Source organism: Gopherus flavomarginatus, chromosome 5 (assembly GCF_025201925.1).
Source record: "Gopherus flavomarginatus isolate rGopFla2 chromosome 5, rGopFla2.mat.asm, whole genome shotgun sequence".
NCBI lineage: Eukaryota > Metazoa > Chordata > Testudines > Testudinidae > Gopherus > Gopherus flavomarginatus.
In genome coordinates this window covers 44454586-44471063 of record NC_066621.1, presented here as the reverse complement: position 1 = coordinate 44471063, position 16478 = coordinate 44454586, and the positions used below count along the sequence as shown (strand labels likewise).

At 42.3% G+C, this 16478-nt stretch overlaps 1 protein-coding gene across 1 annotated transcript in view; it reads right to left on the bottom strand.

Annotated features, from left to right (window-relative positions):
- Positions 1-16478, bottom strand: part of LOC127051018 (sodium/hydrogen exchanger 10-like) — a 336647-nt gene that overhangs the window by 33263 nt on the left and 286906 nt on the right. Inside the window, 2 exon segments of the mRNA XM_050952807.1 lie at positions 5755-5892; positions 8957-9127. Of these exon segments, the coding sequence (XP_050808764.1) occupies positions 5755-5892; positions 8957-9127 (309 nt within the window).

Genomic DNA, 16478 nt, shown 5'->3' with positions numbered 1-16478 from the left:
TGCCTTTCTCTCTCTCTCTCTCTCTCTCTCTCTCTTTTAATCCCTTCCCCCACGTGTTCACCCCGCTCCTACTGCTGCCAAACCTCAATTGTATTACTGAAGTCTAGCATAAAACCCCATTGGTTACCCTTTTTCTCTCTCACACACCTCACATTTTATATTTACACCACTGTGACACATTTTTACCTAGAGTTGTTGGTTATTTAACACATTTTACCCATAACTGTTAGTTGGTTATATGCTGCTGTGACACACCCTTTACCTAGAAATTGTTAGCTACCTGTTACATTTATACTTCAGTGTTAGTTGGTTACCAACTGTATTGTACCCCACTGTATTGTACCCCACTATTGAAACCCCCTATACTATACTAAAAGAACTCCCTCCCCAATTGCCTACCTTAACAAACCCCATACCCCTCACTATTAAATTTTCCCTGTTTTTGCATTTTCTTAATAAAGTTTATTTTGCACCCCACCTGTGTGGTAATTGCTCCCCAAGATCCCATATACCTGCAGGCAGGGACAAGTGGATTTGTCCAAAATAAATTATTCTCTAGGAGGAAAATCAAAATATGTAATGTATTTTAGCTACATCGATATATTTTTTGAGAAAGGAATCTTATCGCATAATCAGTTTGTCAGTACACACAAATAGCGATTCTCCTATAACCTAAGGAAGAGCTAGCAACAGCGACACAATAATTTTCCTGCCTTTCAGTTTGAAAGTTTTACTTTTTCTTTTACTCTGCATCTGAAACTTGATCTGGAAGGAATACGTAATGTTTACCTAGAGCTAAAAATTTTGATTCAACCCAGTCTTGCTGCAGGCTATCAGGCACAGAACCTCAAAGGTATTTAGGCTCCTAATTTCCATCTGGGTATTAGTGGTAGCTTTAACAGATGCACTGAGAGTAGGGTTCTCCAAAAAATGCACACAGCAGCATGCAGAGGAAGCTAGCCTCTCTCTGCACGTTTTTTATACAAGCAGATAGTGTACTGATCCCCATATAGCAAAAATGGTCCCAGCATGGCTGGATAAATATCCAGCAGTCACATTTCTATCTGAACTATCCAAATTTAGGGCAATCCCACCAACCTTCATTGTTCTCCATCCCTACATACTCCAATCCTCCTCTTAGTCTAATCCCCTTCTTACAGAAAAGCCAGGAAATAGCTTTCCTTGGTAACTCCCCTTTCAAATTTTTCTGGTGGTGTCTTTTTTTGGAGGGAAGGTCCACTGGCTTTCTAACCTGCTGAGTCCTCTGTGCAGGCACGTGCACACACCCCCAAAAACCGTAACCTTCTAGCCAGATGCTAGAAGGCTTATTCCATTCATTCTACAAACAGTGCAGAAAAGTAAGAAATCATAATTTCAAAGGATTTAATGCCAGAAGGAACCGTTAGATCATCTCATCCAACCTTCTGTATAACATGATAGATTTTCACTCAGAGCCCTCATAGTGTGCCCAAAGACTTTTAATTAGACTAAAACATTTCAGTCCTCAGGAGATTAAATTGTGTCTGCAGGCAGAGAACAGCAGAGACCAAGCTGTCACCAATGCCAAAAGCTTGTGCAACGGCCGGGAATTGATTAGGCAGGATGAACCCAGCTACTCCCAGGAGGTGAAGCAAATCACATGCTCTGACTAAGGGAAATTCTGCCACAGCCCCAAATCTAGCTAGCAATATGACTGACTCTGAGCATATGAAGGGGACACACCAGCCAGGCATCTAGAAAAAGGATTCTCTGTATCACCTCATAGGACAGGTCCACCCTTATCTGGTGTCCCATCTCCAGCTGTAGCCAATCTCTGATGTTTCAGAGGAAGGTGGAAAATAGCCTACCTACCCCGACTCCCTGCTCTGCAATATAATTTCTTCCTGACCCCTGTAGGCAACAGCTGAAGAACAAGATTTTAATATTCATTACCTTAATACAGACCTGCAATCATTATGAGCATATTGAGGGCAATCCAGGCAAACCCATTCTCCCTGTGGCCCGCAAAGAACATAAATGAACAAGGGGACTCTCAGATTCACAGATTCCAAGGCAAGACAGGATGACTATTACCATCCACCCCAACCTCCTCATACTCCCCTCCCCTCCCTTCCAGCTCCCCCACCTTGCATAAAATTTCTCCCAGCAACTGAATTAAAGCACATCTTTTAAAAGGATATCTAATATTGTCTTAAAGACTTCAAGCAATAGTGAGCCCATCACCTCCCTGGTAAGCTAGTCCAATGGTTAATTACCTTCACAGCTAGGAAACTACATCTTATTTCAAGGCTGAATTTGTTCACCTTCCAACTGTTGAATCTTGTGTTATGCCTTTGTCAGCCAGGTTGAAGAGCCCCTCACTATCAGATAGCTTTTCCGTGTGTAAGTATCCATATACAATGATCGAGTAGTCTCACTCTCAACCTATTCTTTGATAAGTTGAGCTCCCTAAACCTCACATTATAAGGTTTTTTTTCCCTAGCCCCTAGATCCTATTTCTCATTCTCCTTTAAACTCTGTCCAGTATTTCCACATCCTTCTTGAAGTGTGGACATTGGAACTGGACGCAGTATTCTAGTAGTGGTTTTATCAATGTTGTGCACAAAGGCAAGCTCATATCCTTCTACCTGATATTCCCCTCATATGCATCCAACAATCACATTGGCCCTCCTTGCCACAGCAATGCACTGAGAGCTCTCATTGATGCAATTACCTATAATCACCCCTAAATTCTTCTCGGAGTCACTGCTTTCCTGTTCTATAGGAATAATCTGTTCTTGGCTCCCAGATGTATTACCTTGTAGTTGGCTGTATTAAAATGCATTTGGTTGGACTGTGACCATTTAACCAGGTGATACAAAATGATCTGAAACAGAAACCTGTCTTCCCTTTACTACCCCACCAATCTGTTTATCCAGAAACTTTACCAGCAAGATGTTTATATCATTATCATGGTTGATACAAACATTAAATATCATTCAACCGAGAACTGATCCCTGGAGGGAACCCCACTGATATCTCCCCATTTGCAACTGAGAGCTGAGCCACTTTTCAATCTAATGTAGGAGTTCTCAAACTGGGGGGCTTGGGACCCCTCAGAGGGTTGCAAGGTTATGACATGGGGTGGGGTCACAAGCTGTCAGCCTCTACCCCAAACCCTGCTTTGCCTCCAACATTTATAGTGGTGTTAAATATATTAAATCATAGAATATCAGGGTTGTAAGGGATCTCAGAAGGTCATCTAGTCCAACCCCCTTCTCAAAGCAGGACCAATCCCCAACTAAATCAAAAGTGTTTTTAATTTGTAAGGGCGGAGGGGTGTAGCAGTGTGAACACTTGCTTCAGCCTGGAAGGAGTTGGAAAAGCCCTGCAGAGGGCTACAGCTGGGCAAGGGAGTAGACCTGTGGCTGATTGCAGGAAGTAGCTGCAGCTGGGGCCATGCCCCAAACTAAGCAGCTGGGCCTTATCAGAAGGCCAGGGAAGCTAGAGGGAGCAGTATTTCTCTCTCTGACTTGAGAGGGACGTAGGCCTGGGTGCTAGGGAATTCACCTAGGGGATTTAGAGGGAGGCAGGGCTGTGGAAAGGCCATAGGAACTGGGAAGCTCTAGGCTAGCAACTCCATAGGCTGCAGGACCTAGTTCTAGGTCTCCTAGGTAGTGGGCTTGCAGAGGATAGGTAAAGGTAGCCAGTCCAAACCTCTTGTTGCCTGTGATGATTGGCTGATAGACTGTAGCCTGTTCCAGGGTGTGGGGGCTAAACAGAGACTAGCAGTACCCATGACTGGGGTGATGTGGGGGTAGGGGGTGAGGGTTCCCCTGGGGTGGGGAAATCCAGGATAAGACAGTGGGGTACTGCAGGAGGCAGAATTCTGAGATAAGGGCACTGGGGTCCTGGGAAGGACACGGGGACAATGACAAGCAGATCACCAGGCCTGCAGAGGGCACTCCTTTGTCAAAGAGCTAATTCCTGAGGATGACCAGCAGGAAGCGCTGCAGGGTGAGTCTATGCCATGCTACAGGGAAGGTTTGCACTTAGAGGCTTGCTATGTGAAAGGGGTCACTAGTACAAAAGTTTGAGAACCACTGATCTAATGTGTATCCCATTAATGCAAGTCTTTTAAACAAAATGTCACATTGTATTAAGTCAGAGCTTCACAGCTATTGAGGCCAGAAGGGACCATTGTAATCAACTAGTCAGACTTCCTGTATAACACAGGCCACAGACCTTCCTCAAAATAATTCAACATATCTTTTGGAAAACCTCTAATCTTGATTTAAAAATGGTCAGTGATGAAGAATCTACCATGAGCCTTGGAAAATTGTTCCAATGGTTAATAACAATCACTGTTAAAATATCTTACTTCTGGTCTGAATTTGTTTAGCTTTAACTTCTAACCATTGGCTTGTGTTATCTGAGCCCATTATTAAACCTTTGTTCCCCATATGGATACTTTAATCAAGTCACTCCTTAACCTTCTGTATGTTAAATTAGCGTGAGCTCTTTGAGTCTATCAATATAAGGCATGTTTTATAATCCTTGAATCATTCCCTCCAACTCAAATGCCTTGGAGAAATCCTTGTCAACACACTGCCTTTGTAATCTGAGTAGGGGGTGGGGAAGCATAGGCACTGACTTCTTGAGTTCCCAGGGAATGCTTGATCCCCCTGCCCTGCCCCTTCCCCCAGGCTCCCACCCCCAGCCTGCCTCTTCCTGCCCCCACTCTTCACTCTCCTCCCCAGTGCCTCCTGCATGCTGCTGAACAGCTGATAGGGAAGGAGCTGATTGGCAGTGCCTGCCAGTGGGTGGGAGGCACTGGAGGAAGGGGGAGAAGCTGATCCACAGTGGGTGCTGAGCAACCACTTTTTTCCCCCATGGGTGCTCCAGGACTCCAGAGTCAATACCTACAGCAGGAAACAATCTTCCATGAAACTATGCTGACTGGCCTTAATTAAAAGCTAAAAATATAATTCTTTGTTGATACAGTCCCGAATTAACCATTCCATTATTTTACTCAGGGTTGACATACATCTATAATTCCCCAGATCATCTCATTTACCTATTTAAATATTGGAACTATGCTGGCAGTCCTTTGGAATTTCCTCAGTTTTCTTATAAAATGCAATCTATAGTGTATATTTATTGTCTTTTATCTTACCTGTAACCTTACGTTTCTAAACCCTTATATTTGCTTTTATTTTGAATTTCTATCTCAAGTTCTGTTAATAAAAATCAGTTCGATTTTTATTTATAGACTGAGATGAAACTCGTGAACTGGGTGGGGTGCACTGCTTCCTCCGAGTCAGCGGATTGGTGCACATGGTGAGTCTCTAGCATATAAGTACTAAGCACACTTGAGTGTAACAAACTGGGTTGTCCAAATTGCTAGCCTGTATTGGAAAAGAGTGGGGCTTGTAGAGCCTCGAGCAAAACTTGTCTTGCCAAGTAGCTGGTAGTGGGCAAGGGTTTCCCCTGGCAAGCACAGACAAAATTCTCTTCTGCTGGGAGCAGGTCATAGTGATTCACCCCAGGCAGCTCAGCTAACCCTGAAAAATGTCAAGCCCACAAACTCTTTGTGTGGATCACTGGACCGCCAGAGAATCCTCCACTGGGTCTGATGAGATGGGGGAGCTCCCTTTCTGTGCAAAAGGGGGCAGGCTGACGTGCAGAAGATCCTTCCTGCAGAATGCTCTGTGTAGCAGGATCGGACTCCAAACGAATATATATTTGTCATTATTACAGCTACAGTAGATTTACCTGGTAAGCAAGGTTTTCCTTGAAAGTTTTGATAGTGATATCAAGAGCAAGTTTTAACCATATTTTATATTCCAAAGATGGGCATTCTAAAAACTTATCAAAAGCTTTGAACAAGTCGTCCATAGAAATAAAACATGTCTGAAATAAAACCGCAATAAAATTAATTTCTACAACAGCACATCTCTTCCCCTCCCCTTTTTAAATGTTTGAACAAAGACATATTTTGAATTAGTCAAACTAATTATTCAAACTGTGCACTTTTTTTAAGGCAGGTTCCTTGTGATCTGTACATGTTTTTAGAGCACTAGAATACTAGTAGTGCTATAAAACATAATTATAAGTTAATAAAATCATGTATAATATGTTAATGCAATCAATTGGAACAAAAATTATGCTTTTCATTATTATATATGGCATTACAGCAATGGATGCCTTACAAATGGATAATAACAGAGAGGAACCATTTCAGATAAGAACTCTGACAGTTCCTGGTTTACTTTGAAGGATGATAATGAGAAATTTCAACAAAAGTGACACCACAACATTTGTATTGCTGTTAGCTATAGATGAGGTCATCAACGTTTTCAATCACTGCATCTGATGAAGTGGGCTGTAGCCCATGAAAGCTTATGCTCGAATAAATGTGTTAGAACAGGAGTACTTGTGGCACCTTAGAGACTTTTTTCAATCACTTAGGTTCCAAAGACCTTTTTAATGTTAAGCTTAAACTAAATGTCTTTGCAAAATTTAAAGTATTAGCTATCAGTTTTTGTATAGTGCCTAGAACAATTTGTACTTTAGTGGCTGGAAGGGCTGGCTAAAGAATTCTACAACATTCATCAGACGAGACCTGGATTCCCTTTTCATGGCTGATAATTTGCCAAGACTATAGCCATCCTGATAGAGGAAGACTTATTGCTAAATGACCAACATAGAGGAAGGCATACTCCTTTCTTTATCAAGAACAATAAGGCTATCTCAGAGGCTTTATAGGCTTCAGCAGCTGTTATCTCTTTCACTTGAGCAATGATAACCAAAATTTTCTCTTTATCTGAAATAACCCTTCCAATCAGAAAATGGTACAGTTTGGAGGCACTGCTAGTATATATCATTATGCTGACTTATTTCACTCATTCAGTAGACAATATAGGAATTGGGAAATCATAACAATGTAGTTTACTCTAGCAGTTATCTCACAAGGGCACTTCATATCATTAATCCACCTCAAGAAGGTATACCACTAGTATCAGCACATAGGAAATGGTTTCATTTTGCCTACAATGGATACCACTTCCAGTACAAGTCAATATGCTTTGACCTGGTGTCCATTTGGGGGTATTCACAAACTGTGTTAACTACTGTAGATTACCTCAGACAGGAAGAAACACAAAATCAGTAACTCCAAAAGACCCCAGATAAAGCCTTAGAGGTCTGTCAGGGTTCCCTCCCTACTCTGGGGTACAGATGTGGGGACCTGCATGAAAGACCCCCTAACCTTATTTCTACCAGCTTAGGATAAAACTTACCCAAGGCACAAGTCCTTTTCTTGTCTTTGGATGGTATTGGTGCCACCACGAAGTGATTTAGACAAATCCAGGGAAAAGGGCCATTTGGAGTCCTTGTTTCCCAAAAATAAGCCCCCAAGCCCCTTCACCCCCTTTCCTGCGGAGGCTTGAGAATAGTATACTAACCAATTGGTTACAAAGTGAGCACAGATCAAACCCCTGGGTTTTTAGGACACTGAAAATCAATCAAGTTCTTAAAAGAAGAATTTTATTAATAAATAGAAGAATCACACCTGCAAAATCAGGATGGAAGGCAACTTTTTACAGGATAAATAAAGATTTAAAAAACAGAGGATTCCCCTCCAGGCTTAGTTTCAAAGTTACAAAAAACAGGACTAGAACTCCCTCTTAGCCCAGGGAAAATTCACAAGCTAAAGCAAAAGAGAATCAAAGGCAAGGAAATGCATTAACTTACAGCTTCTGTAATTTTAGATGTTTTCTTTGGGGTATCTTTTCAAGAGATGGTTTACATGCTTGGTGTCTCTCTCTCTCTCTCTGTCTCTCCAGAAAAGGAACAAACAGAGCATAAACAACCTCTCCCCCCCCAAGATTTGAAAGTATCTTCTTTCTTTATTGGTTCTTTTGGTCAGGTGCCAACTAGGTTATTTGAGCTTCTTAACCCCTAACAGTTAAAGAGATTCTGTACCTCTGGCCAGAAAGGATTTTATGTTACTGCATCCGTAAAGGTGGTTACCCTTCCCTTTATATTTATGACCATGTCCATGATGGAAATTATGGTATCCTCCATAGAAACCATTCTATGGACAAGATTTCACAGGGCCCTTTCTGAAACTTTCCCTTAGCTTTGACCTATCCATGCCAGCAATTTTCACTACCACTGTATGTTGTATATTTAATTTGTACAGTATCAGAAGGGTAGGCATGTTAGTCTGGATCTGTAAAAAGTGACAGAGAGTCCTGTGGCACCTTCTAGACTAGCAGAAGTATTGGAGTATAAGCTTTCACGGGTAAATACCCAGTTCGTCAGACATATGTACAGTGATTTTAAAATGGTTTAATAAATTAAATGATCATATAAATTACTCTGTCATAGGCAGCTTGGTTCACAGTACTGCAAGATGCTACATGTATGTATCTAAAGTTATAAAAAGTAGTAGTATTTGAGAAATAAAGCAGAGTTAAGGTTGTATGTACAAAATGCTGAATGCTTAATTGTTTAATTTTGACCTGCTCTTAATATATTAAATTTAATTTCCTAGGTGGTTTTGTAAGAAGAGAGAGAAAAAAGAAATTCTATTACATGGAATTTCTTGGCTAGACACTATGAGATTGTCTGTCTAATTCTACACACCCCACAAGGTCCATAGGAGAAGAGACCACCTCTCCTGTGTACGTTAACAAGTCTGCAAGAGATCTCTTTTCCAACACCACTGGCTCAGCGCTTCTGAAAATTGGGCCACTTTTGTTTAAGAGACTAATTTTAAGCAACCAGGTTAGAACATTTTGGCCTTTAATTCTTAAAGTTAGGGCCAAAATTTTCCAACTTGGAAGTCAATGGGAGCTATGGGCTATTTTGGTCTAAATCATTTTATTATAAATAGCAATGTAAAAAATTCTGATCTATTAGATAGAAGAGCATTCTGATACAGATAAAGCTTAAAGTTACATTCACTGACCTGAACAGCAGTTTCACAGGTAACAGTATATTCCATTTCTTGCTTAGTTAGGCAGTTCAACTCTCCTATTATTGCTCCACTGACCAGGTAGTCAGTATATGGCACCCATTTAGGATCTCTTGGTTCATATACATCTTTAGCAACTCCATAGCAGGGACTGGAACCACAAAGCTGTTACATAATTAAAACAAAAAAGACAAATAAAAATACATAGCTCAAAATGAAAAAAGTAATACAATTTAAACAAAAGGAAGAGAGATTAACCAGAAATTAAATATTAATTATAACCTTTCACCAATAGTGAAATCCAAACATAAGTGAATATGACCGACACCTACATTGGTCCATAAGTCCAGAAAAATATGATCTGAAAGGTCTGCTTAAATTTTTATTTTCCTCTGGAGTTATCAAAATGCAGATCAGCTTTTTTAACTCTGCAATTTGCAGAGGTATTCTTTAGAAAGCAATGCCCATTACAGCTGTCATAAACATACAGCTAACGGTAGCATAAAATCCCTCCTTTACTTGTAAAGGGTTAAGAAGCTCAAATAACCTGGTTGGCACCTGACCAGAAGGACCAATGAGGGTAGAAGATGCTTTTAAATCTGTGGGGGAAGGTTTTTGTTTTGTCTCTTTGTTGTTCTCTCCAGGTCAGCAAGGAACCAGGGCAGAGAATATACATCTCCTAAAGCCATACCTGAACTAAGCATCTAGGATTACAAATTGTAAGTAATAAGAAGGAAATGTGTTAATCTTTTATTTTAGCTTGTGAATTTTCCCTCTGCTAAGAGGGAGGTTTATTCCTGTTTTTTTGTACTTTAAAGTTTTGCCTAGAGAGGAATCCTCTGTTATAAATCTTATTACCCTGTAAAATTACCTTCCATCCTGATTTTACAGAGGTCCTTCTTTTACTTTTTTTTTCTTTAGAATAAAGTTCTGTTTTTTAAGAATCTGATTGGGTTTTTAGTGTCCTAAAAACCCAAGGATCTGGTCTGTGCTCACCTTGGTTATCTATTTGGCTGGTATTATTTCTCAAGCCTCCACAGGAAAGGGGGTGAAGGGGCTTGGGATGATATTTTGGGGAAGCAAGAACTCCAAGTGGTCCTTTTCCTGAATCTTTGTCTAACTCACTTGGCGGTGGCAGCATACTGTCCAAGGACAAGGACGAATTTGTGCCCTGGGGAGGCTTTTAACGCAAGCTTGTGAAATATAAGCTTGGAGGTCTTTTATTCACGTCCCCACATCTGTATCCCAGAGTTCAGAGTGGGGAGGGAACAATGACAGGAGCACTCAGCTCCCCTCCCATAAGGCTCCAAGTGCTCAGAAAGTGAAGGTATAAAAATGGGTGGAGCACACCAACCTCCTAAGTTCCTTCCACTGCCTCCATAAAATCAGTTAAGTTACTAGGCTTCCAAGGAAGAACAGAAAGTAAGTGAGGGAGTGTGAATGTGCAAAGTCCATCTCAAAGAACTCCAGTTACTGGTGAATCTCCATTCCTTTAAGTCGCCTCTGCACATTCCCACGCATAGAAGTTTGGCAAGAAGTACCCTCTCCTAGAAAGATGAGATGAGGAACAGTTAAACAGTAAAAGCAGCAAAAAGTCCTGTGGCACCTTATAGACTCAGACGTATTGGAGCATGAGCTTTCATGGGTGAATACCCACTTCGTCGGATGCATGCAGTTAAACAGTGATTCCAGTACTGCTTTGCCAAACTCTGCATCAGACTTTATGCCCTTGACCTGGCCTCAATGTTTTGTGAATGTATATGGAGAACTCAGAGTGGCTATCCTATATATTTCTATAACAGAATGTGTCCAAGGCAACACATAAATGTTGTCTTGGTCCAAGACCTGAGACCCTCTAGCAAAGACATGTTGGTTTTCTTATAAGATTCTTCCATGAAGAGTCTGATCCATTTTAAAAGGTGCTGTGCTTGGTAACTTAGCATTTGTATGTTACAAACAAGTTATAATCTTTCCTGTGTTCTTTTGACCTTTTTAGAGATAACAGAAGGCAAAAGCTCTTCTCTTGTGTGTGCAGTCTAGCCTAACCTAGATAAGAGAGAAGTCTAAGCAAGAATACCAACAGGTTAACTGATTGGTTCACGTGGAAGTCAGTTATTGCTTTAGGCAAAAACGTAGACTGAGGGCATAAAAACAACTTTATCTTTGTGAAACACTGTGAAGAAAGGTCATGGCCCGTAGCTCTCACATACTCTTTAGGTATGCCTACACTACCCACCGATCCGGTGAGTAGTGATCGATCTATCAGGGATCGATGTATTGCATCTCGTCTAGACTCCCTGTTGACTCCGGAGCTCCACCAGGGCGAGAGGCGGAAGCGGAGTTGATGGGGGAGCGGTGGCCATCAATCCTGCGCCATGAGGACATGAAGTAAGTCAACCTAAGTTGATCTAAGATACATTGACTTCAGCTACGCTATTCTTGTAGCTGAAGTTGCATATCTTAGATCGATTTTCCCCACCCCCAGTGTAGACCAGGCCTTAGCTGACGTTATGGCTATAATAAAAACTGTTTTGATGGATAGAGAACATATGGAATATTTCCCCATGGGCTTGAAAAGAGTCCCTATTAATTGGGCGAGTACCAGAATAAGATCTCAAATAGGAATCTGTTCTCTGATAGAAGGTCAAGTATTGATGTGATCCTTTAAAATCCTTTTAACCACAGAGTGGCTAAATAGTCTTTTGGTTTACTGGAACATGATGGGCAGAAATTGCTGTCAGATGTACTCCAACTGAAGAGAGAAAGAAGCCTTGGGATTTTAGATATAATATATACTCAATTGTGGATGGAATAATATTGTTATCTGCTCATGAGGAGAACCTTCTTCTTTTACGTGTATAACAGAAATATGTGGATTGTCTCCTGGAGTTCAGGAGTATTTTTGCACACCTTTTGAACAGCCCAACTCTACTGAAGACAAGGTCTGAAGGGCCAGGCTGTGAGATGGAACAAATACGAGTCTGCGTGCTGGATGAGACCTTTTTTTGTGTGAGGAGTTCTAAGTGATCAGGACAGTCACATAAGTTCCCTTTGACGTTTGAAGTAGATCTGAGGATCATTGCTTCTAGGTTCATCTGTAGGCTATTAATATTACTTACGGTTTGGGCCTGTTGAATCTTCTTTAGGACTCTGGAATTTAGATGAACTGTTGCGGGGCGGGGAAGCATAAAGTCTTTTTTTTTTTTAATACCCATTCAAGAAGAAATGTGTTTGATATAGGTGTACTGTCCATCTCTGCCCTTAAAAAATACCTTTGGCATTTGGTGATGTGCTTCATGCAAACAGGTCTAGCTTTGGATGACCTTATGGGAAGAAAATCCCATCTACTAACGCATTTCAGAGACTAGTCATGTTGGTCTTACTGATTTCTGCTCAGTAGGTCTTTTTTCTCTAGGTGAATAGCTATGAGAGAGATAGATTTTTTTTTTTTTTCTGAGGTTTGCACCTCTCGGAATGTTTCATGGTTTTCTTGTAGAATTGGCTTGAGTGGATATCCTCTGTTTGTTCAAATAAAACATTGCTGTCAGCACCTGCTCTACTCAATATTTTAGAAGAAAAACCTCAATGGCCCAGCTCACTACTCTCAGTTCCAAATAATTTACATGAAGCTTTTGTTCCCAGAAGTTTCAATGGCTATAAATCCTGAGCCCCTGACAACATGCTCCCCAGCCAAGACTGGAAGTGTCTGAGGTTACCATAGCAGAGAGAGCTGGATGGTTTGAATGACATTTTCTTCTTGTTGCCCACTCGTAAAAGGAATGAGTACCATTTTAAACAGTAGAATCTCATGTGTATGCTGTCCACATTGGGTTTGTAATGGCTTGCTAACCAATGCTGTAATGGTCTCATTCTTAACATTGTAAATCAGGGTTACACAGGTTGTTGATGGAGGTGAGTCCCATCAGACTGAGGAAGAATAGAACTTGCTGAGACAAGTATTCTCTTCTATTAGGAAAACCTTTCCTTAAGTTGATTCCAGAACTACCCAAATAAGTTTTATATTTTGGGTGGAGGTGGAGTGAGACTTTTTTCTCAGTTTCTCAGTCCCCAACTTTGGAATAGCCTACATGTTACTTGCTTGGCCTCTGAGAGAGTTGCCTTTAACAATGCTCTTTTCAGGTGATTGTCTAAGTACAGGTAGACATGGATGCCCTGCTTCTTCAGAGAGGCATTTTGCATACCCAAGGTGCCATGGAAAAGCCTAATGGGAGAACTTTGTATTGGTAGTGATCTTGTCCAATCATTAACTGCAAATACTTTCTGTAAGAACATTTGATGCCAATAAGTATCCCTTACCTCAAGTGCCCCAAACCAGTCATGAAAGGTAAGGCACAACAGATGGTAGTGTGGTGCTCATGCAGAATTTGAATTTTCTGATGAATGAGATGAACTTCCTGAGATTCAGAACTGGACAAGACCCTCTATTTTGGGGGTGGGTGAGAAATGAAGATATATCTAGAAACATTTTCCCTGAAATTCCACAGCAGCTTTTTCCTTTTCCCTCCCAGCTGGAGGAGTGATTGAACTTCAACTCTTAACAGATTCTCATGAGAAAAGTCCCTGAAAAGGGAAGGAGGCAGATGAGTTGAGTAGAGAGTGTGAAGAAAAATAAATGGTACATAGTCTAGAGAAATTATCTCTAAGAACCACAGATAAATGGGTCAGAAAAACATGTGATCTGATCTCCAATATTTGCTAAGTCATCTCCCACCTTAAGGGAAGGGTACTCAGTAGATACAATTGGATGTGGACTCCTGAACATCCCAACAAATCTGTGGCTTCAAGTGGTCGGTGTGTGGACTACGGCCTAAAAGCCTTTCTCTTCTGTTGGTTTGTGGCTGTTATTGAAATTGCCTATTCTGTTAAGGGTAAGTGAGCAGGCGCAACAGGTTTGTAAAAATTTTGGTGGTGCCCAGAACACCCAGAGCTCTTCCCCCTCTCCCCCCACTTGGCTAAGGCTCTGGGAGGAAGTTTGGGTGGGGTAGAGGAGGTCTGGGGTGCAGGACCTGTGCTGGGGCAGGGGATTGGAGTGCAGGAGGGATGCAGGCTCTGGGAGGGAGTTTGGGTGCAGTAGGGGTGAGAGGTTGGTCTCTGGGAGGGAGTCTGAGTGGGGGAGGGTGTCTGGGGTGCAGACTCTGTGATGGAGTTTGGGTTCTGGGTGCAGGCTCCAGGCTGGGAGTGCAGGAGGGAGAGGGGTACAGGCTCTAGGCTGGAGAAGGAGGAGGAGGTGCAGGCTTGTGGAGGAAGTTTGGGGGTGGGAGGTTGTGTGAGAGAAGGGGTGCAGGCTCTGGGAGGGAGTTTGGGGGCAGGAGGGAGTGTGTGAGAAAGGAGTGGGGGGTGCAGGCCCTCGGATAGGGTGTGTGGGGAGGTGTGGTGCTTACCTAGGGCTCCTAGGCAGGATGGGCTGGGGGCCCCTGCGTGCTGCTACCCCCAGGCACTGTCCCCACAGCTTCCTACTGGCCCCAGGGGCACTTGGGGAGAGAGCAGCATGTGTAGACACAGACCTGACTCTCTCTGCCCAGGGGCCACAGAGAGGGGCCGGCAGCCATATGGAGCGAGCAGGCAGAAGCTGCTCAGCTCCGCTGCACAGCCGGTGGTGGGCAGGGGCCCCAGGGCCATTTAAGTCACCTGCTGGATGCATGAGGGGGAGTGCCCGGGGGTGGAAGGTGGGGCCAGGGGAGAGACCCAGCCTCAAACAGTGCTGGAACTGGACCCCGGGCCAGGAATATTCTTGGTGCTCAGGTACCATAGGCCAATAGAACTCGCCACCTGTGTAAATGGGTTGAGTATTGTTGTCTCAAACCTGAAGGATGAAACACTGTAGCTTCTTCGGGGAAACTGTGATATCTACAAAGACCTGGCTGTTGATCTAATGTCCTTGAGTTTCTCCTTAAACAGATTTCCTGGGTTAGGAACTATCCTTGCAACAAAGCCGATTGCCAACTCCGTCCACATATCTATTCAAGGGACACCATCATAGGACCTAATCACATCAGCCACACCATCAGAGGTTCATTCACCTGCACATCCACCAATATGATATATGCCATCATGTCCCAGCAATGCCCTGTCAGTAACCTAGTCCCAGATTTGGACCTTAGCGTCCAAAATATGGGGGTTAGCATGAAAACCTCCAAGCTTAGTTACCAGCTTGGACCTGGTACTGCTGCCACCACCCAAAAAATTAGTGTTTTGGGGCACTCTGGTCCCCCCAAAAACCTTCCCTGGGGACCCCAAGACCCAAATCCCTTGAGTCTCACAACAAAGGGAAATAAACCTTTTCCCTTCCCCCCCCTCCAGGTGTTCCTGGAGAGATACACAGAAGCAACCTCCATGAATCTAAACAGAGGGATTCCACCCTCCCGGTTCCCAGCCTGGAGAACAGAATTACCGAGAGTCAATCTCTCTTCCCCCCTCACGCAGAGTGAATGCAAAGTCAGGCTAGTACATTTAACACACACAGGTTTTCCCCTGACTTCTTCCTCCCACCAATTCCCTGGTGAGCTGCAGACCCAATTCCCTGGAGTTCCTCACTAAAGAAAAACTCCAACAGGTCTTAAAAGAAAGAAAAATACATACAAATGGTCTCTCTGTATTAAGGTGACCAATACAGGGTCAATTGCTTAAAAAAATATGAATAAATAGCCTTATTCAAAAGAATACAATTTAAAGCACTCCAGCAACTATAGACATGTAAATACAAAACAAAAAACCAACTTTGTACTCACAACTTGGAAACAGAAGATTAGAAAGCAGGAAATAGAAAAATCCTTCTCTAGCTGAGAGAGATTCAGGCAGAAGACAAACAACTCAGACACAAACTTCCCTCCACCCAGAGTTGAAAAAAGTCTGGTTTCCTGATTGGTCCTCTGGTCAGGTGTTTCAGGATACTTTTTTTTTTTCAGGTGAAAGAAACATTAACCCTTAGCTATCTGTTTATGACAGCCCCTCTGCCAATTACAGACCTAAATGTTGCAATTCTCCAACAAAAAAACTCCCAAAACAGACTCCAATGAGAAACTGCAGAATTGGAATTAATTTGCAAACTGGACACCATTAAATTAGGGTTGAATAAAGACTAGGAGTGGAGGGGTCATTACACAAAGTAAAAACTATTTCCCCATGCTAATTTCCCCCCTACTGTTACTCTAACCTTCTTGTCAACTGTTAGAAATGGGCCCTCCTGATTATCACTACAAAAGTTTTTTTTTTCTCCTGCTCATAATAGCCCACCTTAGTCTCATTATAGCTGGTATGACAACACCCATTTTTTCATCTTCTCTGTGTACATATATATTCCGACTGTATTTTTTCACTGCATGCATCCGATGAAGTGGGTTTTAGCCCATGAAAGCTTATGCCCAAATAGATTTGTTAGTCTCTAAGGTTCCACAAGTACTCCTCGTTCTTTAGACAAGTTAGATGTTTTCATCATAAACACATTAGGGAAATCCAATCTAGATGGAGCTACTATAAGGTGGGTGTGTAACTCATT